At 36.0% G+C, this 14,212-nt stretch overlaps 1 protein-coding gene across 3 annotated transcripts in view; it reads left to right on the forward strand.

Moving 5' to 3' along the window:
• Dpit47 (DNA polymerase interacting tpr containing protein of 47kD) overlaps window positions 1-14,212 on the forward strand; it is a 231,963-nt gene that overhangs the window by 161,544 nt on the left and 56,207 nt on the right. For all 3 annotated transcript variants that reach the window (XM_090389624.1, XM_090389626.1, XM_090389625.1), the window contains 2 exons: window positions 716-802; window positions 4,067-4,266. In XM_090389624.1, the coding sequence (XP_090245750.1) occupies window positions 716-802; window positions 4,067-4,266 (287 nt within the window). The remainder of the gene's footprint in view (window positions 1-715; window positions 803-4,066; window positions 4,267-14,212) is intronic.

The following is a 14,212-nucleotide window of genomic DNA, read 5'->3' on the forward strand; positions in this document are numbered from 1 at the left end:
AGTAACAAGCACACAGTATAGGGAGAGGTATTAAATTGAGGTTCGGGAAGGGATAAAGGCGTAGTTAAATAAAGATGAAAATAGCAATAGAATGAAGATAGTTGGAACATTCCTATCACTCTCGTATTGCACTAATAGCTCTATAAATGGGAAGAAAGGTAGAATTAGAAAGGTGAAAGTATAGAAAAAGTTATTGAGACTTACTGAGCTAGCTGAGGTTGTAAGGTCCAGCCTTATAGTAAGGGCTCTGGCTTTGTAAGAGTTAGTATTAAAAAGGAGATAAATACCAAATGCTTGTACTGCAGGGAAAAAGTAGGCGAAAAAATATATGTAAGTCAAAACAGGCCTAGAAACGAACCGAAACCAAAAGTATAATAAGAAAGGGAGCGATACCTGGAGTTTTTAAGTAGTATGCAGACGGCGGGAAAATCAAGCGCACATATATAATAGAATGAATATATATATATAGAGCATATAAATGACATATTACAGGCAATTACTTAAGATCTCTTTCTTGTACTTTCAGAATACTTTCTAATTATAAACTGTTGGCTTCATCTTGTTACCATTACACTTATAGTGTAAAGAACAATGGGTATTGGCTAGGCTGTATAACAGTTTGTTTTTACCATTCCAGATATTCTCTAGAGTTTAATTTCAAAAAATTAATTCTTGAAGTTTTTGATATATATTTATTTTCATGATTATCTACTAGAATTCAGTTTCGTTTGAAAGGAATCAAAAAGAACTTACGATTCAACAAAAGGAAGCTGCAAGCAAAGAAGTGAAAAAAAAGATTTTAGTGAGTAAAACTCATCTTTTTGTTATACATTATTATAATTTTATTATTATAAAAAAATTCCATGCTTTACATGATTCATTATAAAGAGCCTTTGTGGCATTATTAAGATAAACATATCTGTGACATCAGTTAGTACATTTGCATCATTACTATATAGTTGAATTTTACAGACAAACCGAAATTTGTACGTTGGCATCATTATTGTAACATCTCATAATGTGAATTCCTTCACAAGTTGCCATCCTTATACTTCAAATAAGTAACACTTCCCCATTAGAGAAGACTACCGTTACTTATTTTCAGTTGAGTGCGACTACACAGGCAGCACTGTTTCGAAGCTGCTTGGCTTCTCATCAATGCGTGGGTAGGTACCCAGAGGTATAAGGGTTGACAACCCAGTTGTGGCTTATTTACACAATATGAATGATACCAAAAGGTGTGCTTCTTAGGGCAGAAAGGCTCTAACTATGTAAAATTCAAACTATGACATTAGTTATCCATGTACTGATGAGAAGCCAGATGGCTTTGAAACAGTGCTGTCTGTGTGGTGATACTCAGCTGAAAATAAATAACAGTCATCTTCTCTAATGGAGAAGTGTTACTTATTTGAAGTATAAAGAGGTTGTGAAGGATTTCACAATATGAGATGTTAAAATAATGATGCCAACGTACAAACTTCAGTTTGTCTGAAAAATTCAACTATGTAATAATGATACAAATGCACTAACTAATGTCATAGTTTGAATTTTGCATAGTTAGAGGCTTTGTGACATTTTTTATGATGTGCTTCAAGTGATAATCAGATAGTCTCTCTCTATGCACTTTGCCTTGTAAGCTATGCTGCTTTTGTGCCTTATTTATTTTACTTAACTCAGTTATTTTGCATTGACTCATCAGTGATGGCACAAACTTTATAAACACAAATAATGGTGCTGTACTAGAGAGGTGCTTTTTTTTTTTTTTTTTTTCTTTTCCTATAAAAAACATTTGGCTGTTTTGAAATTTTCCATGGACTATACCAGTATTTCAGCTTTTCTTAAAAGTTTGCATTATTTATTGCATGGATCTTTTTATCTTAAATATTCTTTTAGCAGCACGATGCCCAGGTATATCAAAAAATGGAAATTAGTGAAAAAATGAGCACTTCGGTCTGCATGGAGTCTTCAATCTGCCTTTAATTTCTTATTTTCAGAAAATCAGAAAAATATTAATTCTTCAGAAAATTAAAGAATATACGTATGTATTAGATACAATTCTATACTTCAATTTTCATATTTTTACAAAATTTTATTTCAAACTTGGTGCCCTTTACAATGTGCAATGTTGATATCTTGCTGTAGAATAGTGTCCCTCTCGAATGAATATTGTGTTGCATTTTTGCATCTTTATTGTGAAAACAATAACAAATCTTTTAAAAACAACTCCTGTGCGATCATAGATGTTCATTTAACTTATAGGAATGGAAAGGCAATTAATCTAGAACATTAAACAAACACGGAATACAAAACTTTCAAGCAAGTCAGTTCCCATGGTACTTTTCGTGCAAATGGAAACGGTTGTACATGAACGGTGGCATGGTGCCTGACTAGTATGTGTATTTAATTACTTTGCAGAAACCATAATAAAAAATTTTAAAAAATCAGATATTATTGTGGTAAAAGTTTGACTATATATAGGAAACTGTAAATAATTTTGCATTTTCAGTTATTAATTAAAACATAAGCAATGCAGAATTGTTATTTTTGAAAGCACCTGAGTGCCACACCACCACTGCTTAAATTTAAGCATTTATTTATTTATTCGAATTGTATTTTTTCCCGGTATTATTGTTGTTTGGCCTGGTGTTAGACAAATGTTCAAAGAGGATATTTGCAGAACTTTTTGTTTACTTCCTTCAAATTGCAGTATGTATTGGAAAATCCATACTGCCCTTCTTAGCATCTCTCCTCTCTCTCCCCACTTCCTCCCATTCCTTTTAGTGTGCCCTGGCCATCATAGTTGGTTAGCTATGTATGATCCGATTTTCTCTAGTCAGAGTTGAATCTGTTGTGTCTTCACCACTGTTGATGTACTTGGTGTCTGTTGATTGGATCATCAATTTTTTGTATGATTTCATTTTTGAAATATTTTGAAATATTGTATCTCATTTTGTCTGTGTTTGTTGTGCTCCTGTTTTCCAATCCATATGTCAGTACTTGTTTGATGGTGTTTATCTCTTCTTTTGCTTTATAGGTTAGAATTGATAGAATTCTAGGTGAGAGCATTTTTGTAGAGCACAGGATGGTTTTGTTCCTAGCCTGGAATTCTTGGTTTAATTTCTTCCTGCATGTCATTTCTTGTTTGTCATGACTGAGCCTAGGTATCTGTATTGTCACTTGCTTGTATGTTCTTTCTCTGTTGATCCTTTCCATTTTTTGGAATTCTGGTTTTTTTTTTTTTTTTTGTTAGTTAATCTGTAATCTTGTTTTTTCTGATGCCCTCTTCAGTATTTTCATTATAATCTTGCTGTGTATATATCATTATTCTCCCCATTGATTACAGTATTATCTGCATATCCTCAGATTTTCACTTGGGTGTTTCCTCCCGTCTCTTTAGTCTCTAATTATATTTTCAAGGGTTATGTTGAAAAATATTGATAAAATTGCATCTCACTGTGTCAGTCCTGTATTAATATTGAATGACTATGATATCACATCTTTAACCAATACAATCCTCCCTGTGCTGTATTAGTTAGATGAATTAGTTTTTGTTATATTTCAAATTCTTTAGTATATTCCAGAGGCTTTTCTGGGTGCACAGTCATGTGCTTACCTGAAGTCTACAAACAGACTAGTTTTCGGTTTTTTTATTTTCCCATTTTTTCTTTTATTATTTGTCTTAATGTTACTTAATTTGTTTATATAGCATTCCACCATAGCAAAAATTATTCATCATTCATATTTTCTTTAGTCTGCAAAAGTAATATATCTTCTGCAGGTCTTTATTACACCTTAATATTACAAATTAATAGTACAAAAGATGCAGACCAAGGTATACAAAAGTTAAACATAATTAGAATGAAGTTAAGAAGAAATTCTTGGAATATTTTAAAATGGTATTTCACAAGGTTCCCCAATTCTCCTTAGTGAAATACTATAATGTTGCAAGATATTATACTAAATTAAAATAACATCTTTTATTTCTTGACTCTTTTTTACATTTAAAATTGTATGGTCATACATGTTTTCCTTTTTATAACTATAACTTTTTAAATAAAAATTACAGTCAAGAGGTGTTCACATTGGTACAACACATCAAGAGGAGGAAGATACATCTGACGTAGATGAATTGGAGCCAATTTTTCCATCATTATCAGGAATGAAAGTTCATTTGAACGATGCTGGGGAACTCATATGGCCAGTGGTATTTCTCTATCCTGAGTATGCAGAAGTTGACTACATTCAACAGTTTCACGAAAATTCTTGGTATGTTAGGTCTTTCATTTTACATTCTTTGAATAAGTGTTGTGCACCTTTGAATTAGTTTATATAAATTCTTAATGAAGATCAGATCACTGATCTTTCTTCATGTTTTAACTATGCTAATGAGCAATGCCATTTTATTTAGAATTCAACTAAATATAATCAGATTTTTTTTTTTTTTTTTTGTACAGAATTGACTGGAATTTGGGGGCTGGTCACTCACACACTAGCAAGGCTTTTGTGGATTTATTGGATGATTGTTTTCTACATCAGCATGTTCGGGAGGCAACTAGAGGAAGTAATACTCTTGATTTGATTATCAGTAGTGATTCTTCATGCATTAAGAATCTGCAGGTAAATGAACCACTAGGTGGCAGTGATCACAGTGTGCTGAAGTGGGATTTACTCAAAGAGGTAACTACCATTAGGGGTAAAGGGAAGGGCTATTGCTTTCGTAAAGGCGACTACAATGGACTGAGACAGTATTTAAATTCTATACAGTGGGACCAACTGATGATGTTACCAACAGCAAATTCAAAATGGGAAGCATTCAAAGAACTTATCTTGGAAGCTACTAGGCTTTACATACCAACTAAGAAATATTGTTCAAGGTTTAGGCCTAAGTGGATGTCAGATGAACTAATGAGACATATGGCAGAGAAGAAAAATGCATGGGATACATACAAATTAACACATGACACAAAAGCCTATGATAGATACAAGTTGACCTGTAACCAAGTTACAAATGTGGTTAGCCAGGCGAAGGCAGATTACGAGAAATCTTTGGCAAGGGATGAAAAGAAAAACAGCAAAGAGTCCTTTACTTATATAAACTCTAGAAGGAAGGGGATGAATCAGATTGGTCCACTTGATATTGATGGGTCAACTGTTGATGATCCTGCTCAGGCAGCTAACAAACTGAATGAATATTTTGCATCGACATTCACACATGAGGAGTTATTCAGCAAGGGGAATGCCAGAGGTGTATTCAACTCTGGCAGTAAGCTAGAGAATCTTGAAATAACTGGGAGTAAAGTGGAGGAGAAACTGTTGAAGATAAATACAAGAAAGGTCCCTGGGGTGGATGGGATCTATCCAGTTATATTAAAGGAAGTAAGCAAACCCTTAGCCATAATTATGAGAGCTTCCTTGGACTCAGGGGAAGTACCCATGGACTGGAGATGTGCAAATGTGACCCCAATTCACAAAGGAGGATCAAAGGGCGACACAAGTAATTATAGACCTGTTAGTTTAACTTCTGTTCCTGGAAAATTAATGGAAGCACTGCAGGATCATCTAGACAAGACTTCAGTTATAGCTCAGACACAGCATGGTTTTGTTAAGGTCTTGCCTGACCAATTTTATTGGATACTATGATTCAGTCACAAAAGAACTGGATGCAGGGAATAACTTTGATGTTATATACTTGGATCTTAGAAAGGCTTTTGATACTGTTGCACATGGAAGACTGCTGCACAAATTGGAGCAGTGTGGCATTGGAGGCAAATTGCTGTTATGGATAAGGGGGGTGGTTGAGGGGGAGAAGACAGAGTGGTAATCAATGGACACTACTCATCGTGGACTAATGTTATTAGTGAAGTCCCTCAGGGTTCAGTATTGGGTCCATTATTGTTTTCTGTATTTATAAATGATATCGATGATGGTATATCAAGCTTAATGTCCAAGTTTGCAGACGATACGAAGGTTGGCAGGGTTGTCAAGGACACTACTGACACTGTGCTACTGCACAGGATCTGGAAAGGTTGAGCAGATGGGCTGAGAGGTGGCAAATGAAGTTTAACATTGACAAATGTAAAGTACTACATATGGGAAACAGCAACCCCAGAGCAATGTATCGACTCTGTGGTACTACTCTGACAGTGGTAGAGAATGAAAGGGACCTGGGGGTGGTTGTGCAGGCAGATATGAAGTTTTCTGAGCAGTACAGACAGGCTGCAAGAGTAGCTCATGGTGTATTGTCGATGATATATAGGAATTTTTCTAGCAGGGATAAGGAGGTGATTATTCCATTGTATAAGGCAATGGTCAGGCCACACCTAGAGTACTGTATACAGGTCTGGAGGCCTCATTTCAAGAAGGATGTAGAGATGCTGGAACGAGTACAGAGAAGGGCAACAAGATTAGTGAATGGAACAAAGGGGTGCTCTCACGAAGAAAGGCTTAAGTTTTGCAAATTACAGTGTATGGAGACTAGGCACCGGCGAGGTGATCTGATAGAGGTGTATAAAGCCTTGAATGGTTTGAGCATGCTCAATGCTGATGGGAATCTTCCTCTTGCTCAGAATAATCACCTGAGAGGGCATAAATTCAAATTGAGAAAAGACGGATGTAGGATAGACGTGAGGAAATTTGCCTTGAGCCATCGGGTGATTGGTTGGTGGAATAGACTTCCATCCCTTGTCGTGGAAGTTGATAGCCTAAATAAGTTTAAGGCTCAGCTGGACAGGTATTTCGAACGAACAGAGGGGCGAAGTGGAAGTGGTTATTTTTTATTTATTTATTTATTTAATTTTTTTTTTTTTTGGCTGATGCTGCATAAGCTTGCTTTCTTGCATCAAATGCCTCTACTAATGCTAATGCTAATGTGTATGTCTTTATTGATACAAGCACTTTTTGTACTGATAATAATCCAAAGTTGTGTATATACTTGGCAGTCATTATGAGCTTGGGCCTTTGTGCAGTATAATTTATTTTTTTTATTTTTATGAAACTTTCTCACTTTCTTTTGCCCCCCCTCCAGACTCAGCACCCTAATGCAGCTGCATTAGGGTGCTGGATCATTGTATACAGGATGTTCAACAAAGCAGCAGTTAAAAATTGTTTAGTTGAATGATTTCGAATTAAATACTTTTATTTGGACACATTTCATTATCAAGAGCATTAAGAGCTATAATATTCAATTTTTAAAATTAAGAATTCCCCCCTGCTTCCACCACCTTGTGTGTCAGTCAGCTGAATATACCTGGATTGATATTACCTAATTGCTGTATTGATCATGTTAGTCTGCATCCAGGCAGCTGAAGTCAATATATCTTACACCCCTTAATTTCTTCCTGTATGGGAAAATATGCAGAGCTGCTGCTGATATGAATAGCACTCCAGTCAAGTAGTTTCCTAATTACATTTGATTAACTCCAAAATTTTAGAAGATATACATACATGATTTGATTAACATAAATTTTTTAAGATTTGCAATATTTTATTTTCAGCGCATTTTAAAATCTGGAAAAGGTAACGTGTGTTTTGTGTAGAGTATGTAGATGGGATTTTTCAATTTCAAGTAGTAGGAAATTGACTTAATCAGATGTTTACAAAGAAATAAGCATAAAGAAAATATGCAGGGTCTACACTCTGCATATTTTCCTTATGCATATTTGTTTGTAAACAAATGCCAAAAATGAAATATAACAGTAATCACCTCTGACCTATGTAGTCATGCCAGAATATCAGCATATCCTAAAATGTTGTCCTGATACATAGGATTCCCAGGTGATTGTGTTCACCCTGCATAATTTCCAGCTCTCCAGGTTTCAGAGAATCCATCTTTTTGACTCAATTTGGCTTCTCCTCCATCTTACAGTTCTAACCAAGTTTGTTCTCTTTCATTTTTTGCAAAAAAAATAGTGAAAGTATTAAAATTGGAATTATAAAAGAAATTCTGTGAATTTTTAAATTTGTTTTAAATTTTTTAAAAATAAAGAAATGCAAAATTAAATATAAAAAAAAATCCATATGTTTGTTTATTTGCATTGTTTATTGGACATGTTTATTTGCATTGTTTATTGTACTGCATTCTTCCTCTCAGTTCTATTACCCATGCAGACACATCGTTAAGAAACTTGTTTCTTGATGAAATAGCAAAAAAAATATGTTTGTGAAGGAACAAAGGCATCATTAGTGAAAATTAGCAGATAGGGAAAGAAGTCATAGTGATAGCTGAAAAATGTGCCATTTTCAAGTGCTACAGGTGGTAGTAATCAAGGTGATTCCAAGCGATCATGATGACTTTTCATAATAAAAATAAATTATAAAATCAAAAGCAGCTTGTTCTCAGTGCCAGCTTTGGAATGCAGTACTACAGGTACTACATTCCAAAGTACAATATTGAGCATCTTCTTCTGAACAACCTGAAACCTTACAGGATTCCTTTAAAAAAACTGTCTGGTGATTAGCATTGATAATGCTCCTGTTATGGTAGGCCTAAAATCTGGAGTAGAGAGGGCATTGAAAGAGGTGGTTGAGCACTTGGTCGTAATAGGCTGTCCTTGTCATCTTTTTAATTTTTGTTCTGAAAAGGGGACTGCATACCACCCTGTGAAAGTGGATGAATATTTTGCAGACATTTACTGCTATCTGGACAGAAGTTGTTGTGGAGTTTTAGATGCATCAGCAACTTGGACCATTGTGTACATAGTGTATACATTGTGTTGTTATCTATAGGAGTGTATATCCACAGACCAATTACAATTATATGTTCTTTTTGAGTTGAAATAACTTGGAGGGGGTTACTCCATCTGTCGTTGTGGAAGTTGATAGGTTGAATAAATTTAAGGAGGAACTGGACAGGCATTTGGAGGGAATGGTGTGATTTTTTTTTTTTTTTTTTTTGGCTGATGCTGCATAAGCTCATACACTTGCTTTCTTGCATCACATGCCACTACTACTACTACTACTGCTACTACTCCCTCTGCTTGAGATGGGCTAACTACAGCCTTGATTGAAGAGGACTTAGAAATTCCTCCAGTCATTGACAGAAATCAAACCATCTCTCTAAACAAGTGACAAGTGGTGAAACCACTATGCTGTCTTGGAGGACTTAAAAAGAAGTGCTAAAAGAAAATATAGATTTACAATTTCAATTAATATATGTCACTGTAGTAAAAAAGATTTTGAAGCTTATGTGCACACATTGTTGGCTGACTTTGGGTAAATGATTAACTAGATTGACTGAACTGTGGCAACATCTGAAAATAAGTTGATTTACAGATAAGGTTAGAAGTGGTGAGAAAAGCCATTATGAACACTTTTCAGAATTATTGAATTAAAAAGTACATCAAGCACCTTGATGTTTGAGTTTGAGGCTGTCATAGAGACATTCTCTCAAATATCGTAAGCTAGGATTTGCTACCTGGGAATTAAAACACTGTTGAAACTGATATTCAGGTGAAATTGAGTTAAGTTGACTGAATTTTGATGAAGTTCAGTTCTGCAATTACCAAATACTCTATTTACACTTTTATGATGGTGGGACCGTTAGTAACCACGGCTGTAACTACTGTGCAAGTCCTGAAACACAGAATCTAGTATACTGGAGGTGACTGCCCAGATGACCAATGACTAGCGATCACGGTGTGGCACCCACACCACACATAGGAAATCTGCCCCTCTGTGTTACCAGGCAATACCAGGTGATAGATAACTCCCATCAAATGGGAAATACTACCACATTGCTTTTTGGGGTGGTTTAAAGTGGTGAATCCCATGTTTAGTCTCCAGAGAAAAGCTCCAGCAATCCACCCATCTCATCCATCATGTAGTATGATTGATATATTTTGAGGTTACGTTGGGCATCATTGTGAGCTCCAATCCTCCTTACATTTAGAGTGTGCAGCTCTGAAATGGTGTTTGCCACTACGTGGTCCACTGGACCAACCCTGTTGGTAACTCTCTATGAGGCTCTTGGTTCAGCTAGTCTCTACTATCTTGCTGCCTCTACTCTGCCAGATAGAGATAGTGACTGGAGAATGTCTGAGTTGTGCATATGTGGGGGCATCATTAAGGCCACATTATGTCAAAGAGCTGGGTAATTCTTACTGTGTGTACTCCATGTACAAAAATTTAATTACTTCCTAGAGCATGTGTCCCCCCCCACCTTTTCTTACTATTGAATACATCATGAATAGTCACATTAATTACTCACACATCACAAAAAGTAGTGTTCTGATGGGCATCTATGAGAGCTTCGGGTGTAGGGTAAATGCACTCGAAAAAATTAACATGAGGGGCCCATCAAGCTCTCAGCTGCCCAGCTCAACGACAGAGCTCACCCTATGCATCAGGCAAAACAGAGACAATCTCCAAGGCAGAATGTGCTGATCCCAAAGGAACTAGTTATTGTTAGTGACTCTATTGTCAGGGATACGGAGCATATACTATGCAAGAAGGATAGGTGGAACAGAACAGAACAAGGGTATGTCTTCCAGGGGGCAAAAGTTGATGACATTGTAGAGCAGATATCATCTTTTAAGGGCACAAAACGTGATGTTGTTGTACATGTTGGAACCAATGACGTTAAGAGTAAGAGATCTGCAGATTTACTCAACAAGTAAAGGTCAATGTTGAAAAAAAGTCTGGAGTTAGGGTTGAATGTGAAAGTGTCTGCAATTCTGCCCATACACAGTAGAAGGGATTATATGATGAGAGCTTTGTCGATCAATTCGGCCCTGGAGAGATTGTGCAAGGCTCAAGGGGGTAGAATTTTTTTCAGCCGGGTCTGTGCTTGTTGACAGAAGAGACTGCTTCTACAGGGATGGGGTACACTTAAATAGAAAGGGTGCAAGAATATTTGCTGATGCTATCGAGGCAGTGTTAGGTGTGTCAGAAAACTGCTAGCTTGGGGAGGATGCACAGACTAAAAGGTTAACAGTGGCCGCAAGTAGAGGCAAAAGTGATTCTTGCACTGCTTCTATTAGAATGAACGGCAGCCTGGAAAGCAAGGTAATGGAGATTTCCAGGACTGCTGGGAATCAAAATAGAACAAGTAAATACATGGGCTGTGTTAGGGTAACTAAGAGTAGAAACAGGTGCATGTATACTTGCATGTACACCAATGCTGGGAGTATAGTTAATAAATTTGATGAGCTTGAAGTGCTAGTCAAGACATCAAAAGCAGATATTGTTGGGATATCAGAGATGTGGTGTCACACAGATATAAGCAGTGCAGAATTGGAATTTGGGGAATACAATGTGTACAGATAGGATAGACAGGACAGGAAGGGAGCAGGTTATGCTGTTAGTTAAGAAACATAAAATCTAAGGAAATGCATCCAATTCATGTTGGCGGACAATGCGGTGTTGGGTCTGGTTGGTGTGAAATAAGCACTAGGAAAGGAAAAATGAGAGTAGGTGTGTGTGTTGTAGGCCTAATGAATCTGGTGAGTATAATGAGCAATTGTGCAGAGAAATAGAGTGGGCCAGTAAATCAGAATGCCTTATAATGGGGGATTTTAACTTTCCAGATATTGATTGGAACTTGTGGGATGGTCACTCGCATACTAGCCAAACTTTTTGGATTTATTGGATAACTGTTTTCTATAGCAACATGTTCGAGAAGCAACCAGAGAGAGTAATACGCTTGATCTGATTATCAGCAGTGATTATTCATGCAATAAGAATTTGCAGATAAAGGAACCACTGGGTGGCAGTGATCACAATGTACTGATTTGGAATTACTTGAAAATGTAACTACAAATCAAGGCTAAAGGGAAGGGCTTTTGCTTCCGTAAAGGTGACTACAGTGGACTCGGACAGTTTTTAAATTCTGTACAGTGGGATCATTAAATTCTGTACAGTGAGATGATGATGTTACCAACATTGAATTCTAAATGGGAAGCCTTCAGGGACTTAATTTTGGAGGTTACTAGGCTTTTCATTCCAACTAAGAAATACGGTTCAAGGTTTAGGCCTAAACTGAAGTCACATGAATTAATGAGGCTCATGGCAGAGAAGAAGAATGTATGGGATGCATATAAAGTATCAGGTAGTAGTAGTGGCATGTGATGCAAGAAAGCAAGTGTATGAGCTTATGCAGCATCAGCAAAGAAAAAAAAAAAAAAATCACACCATTCCCTCCAAATGCCTGTCCAGTTCCTCCTTAAATTTATTCAACCTATCAACTTCCACAACGACAGATGGAAGTTTGTTCCAGCAATTAACCACCTGCTGGCTAAAGGCAAATTTCTGCACATCTATTCTACATCTGTCCTTTCTTAATTTGAATTTATGCCCCCTTAGGTTCGTAATCTGAACAAGTGGAAGGATCCCATCAGAATTCAGCGTGCTCAACCCATTCAAGTCTTTATACACCTCAATCAGATCACCGCGCAGGTGCCTAGTCTCCAGCCACTGCAATTTGCAGAACTTAACACGTTCACTGTCCAGGGAATCACATGTGATGCACAATCGTTTTTTGTAATAAGTTCAGGCATCATATGTGATTCCCAAGGGTCTCGCCAGCTTAAACATTTTTAAAAAATTGGACTTCTGACCTATGTTTTTAATCTTTTGTGGACTTATTAACAAGAAAATATTTTTTTAGAAAAGTTAATGAACCTGCATAAAAGTTTCCTAGTTTTTACACATAGCTACATCAAATATTTCAAATTACATGCAATGTTAGGAGTAAATAAAACAGATTACAAAATGTTAAGAAAAGTGTATTTTATTTCAGAAGTACAAAAAACTGAAAAAAGACTAATTTTTATGTTTATTTTCAAAACATTTAATACAATATGGCTTCTCACATGATTTACATTCAGTATGAACTTGTTTGGCAGCCAATTTGGGATTTTTTCCAGCAATTTTTGCTTCTTCGTAACATCCGTGACACCTTTTCCTGTGAATTTTACCGTGGGAAAGCCTCTGAATTTCCGACAGAAAATGCTGAGATGAAGATTGACAAATGGTTGTACTAGAGGTTGGTTCCTTTTTGATTCCCATCAATTCTTTAGTGATTGCCTCTCTCACTTCTAAAAGAGACATTTTGTCTTTCTTCTCTTGCTGCAATTCATTGAAAATTATGAATGTGTTCACAATTGCTGTCCCAAAAACTAATTCAATTGCAATTTTTTTATACCATATCAATGATTTTCTCATTGGTGACTGGTAACTTGAAAGTTGGTCTGATACATCGATCCCCTTTTTTGCCTTATTGTATTCAGTTATCATTTCTGGTTTTACTTGTTCATTTCTTCTTCCACACTTCTTCATTTCATCACCAAAACATGTTGACAACATCAAAACATCTCTCTTATCATGCCACTTAGTGATCACAATATTATCTTTTTGCATTGTTATTTTTTCGCCCCTGTGTAATTTCTTCTGGATTATTTTCTTAGGAACTCCCAATCTATTACTACGAAGTGTACCACACAAATCTGTTTTATTTGATTTCAGGTAATTTGCAAGAGGTATGCTAATATAATAATTATCTGCAACTAGAAGTCACCCTTGGTTTATTAGTCTGTCTAATAGCTTTATAACCACACATCTAGGTTTATCGATTCCTGGCAGGGTTTGCGGGGTTTGACCGTTGTAAACATCGAAAGACCAAACGTAACCATCTTTTGTACACAACTTGTATACTTTCAATCCATATTTGTTACTTTTTGAAGGGTTATATTGCCTGAATAGAAGCCGACCTCTGAACGGTATCATAGATTCGTCGATAACAACAACATCCCCGAGAAAGTATAAATTACGTAAATTTGTAATTACTAGATCAATAAGGGGTTGAATTTTATACAATCTATTAGAATGTTCTGCTGTGTTATCTGCAAAATGCCAGCATCTTAGTAGGTTAGTAAAACGATTGTAAGTCATTCCAAAATTATGTAACAATGGATGATAGTACATAGGGTCTGTTTTCCAATAATACTCCCATCTTGGATATGAAACAATACCTGAAAATAAGATGAATCCCAAAAACTTTTTCATTTCACTTTCATTAGTATCTTTCCATCGTTGCATTCTTCCTTTCGCTGTTACTTGACTATTCATAACCTGATGAGCATATAAATTTGTCTGATTCACCATAAGATTCATGACGTCTTCATTTATAAATTTATAATAAATGCGGGTTATAGAAGCTTTACCATTTTCCATTATACTGTCAATATTTTGGATACTGGATGAACCTATGAAAGTTTCC

The sequence above is a fragment of the Mastigoproctus giganteus genome, chromosome 2 (genome assembly GCF_048544385.1).
Source record: "Mastigoproctus giganteus isolate SK-2022 chromosome 2, ASM4854438v1, whole genome shotgun sequence".
In the NCBI taxonomy this organism is placed as follows: Eukaryota; Metazoa; Arthropoda; class Arachnida; order Uropygi; family Thelyphonidae; genus Mastigoproctus; species Mastigoproctus giganteus.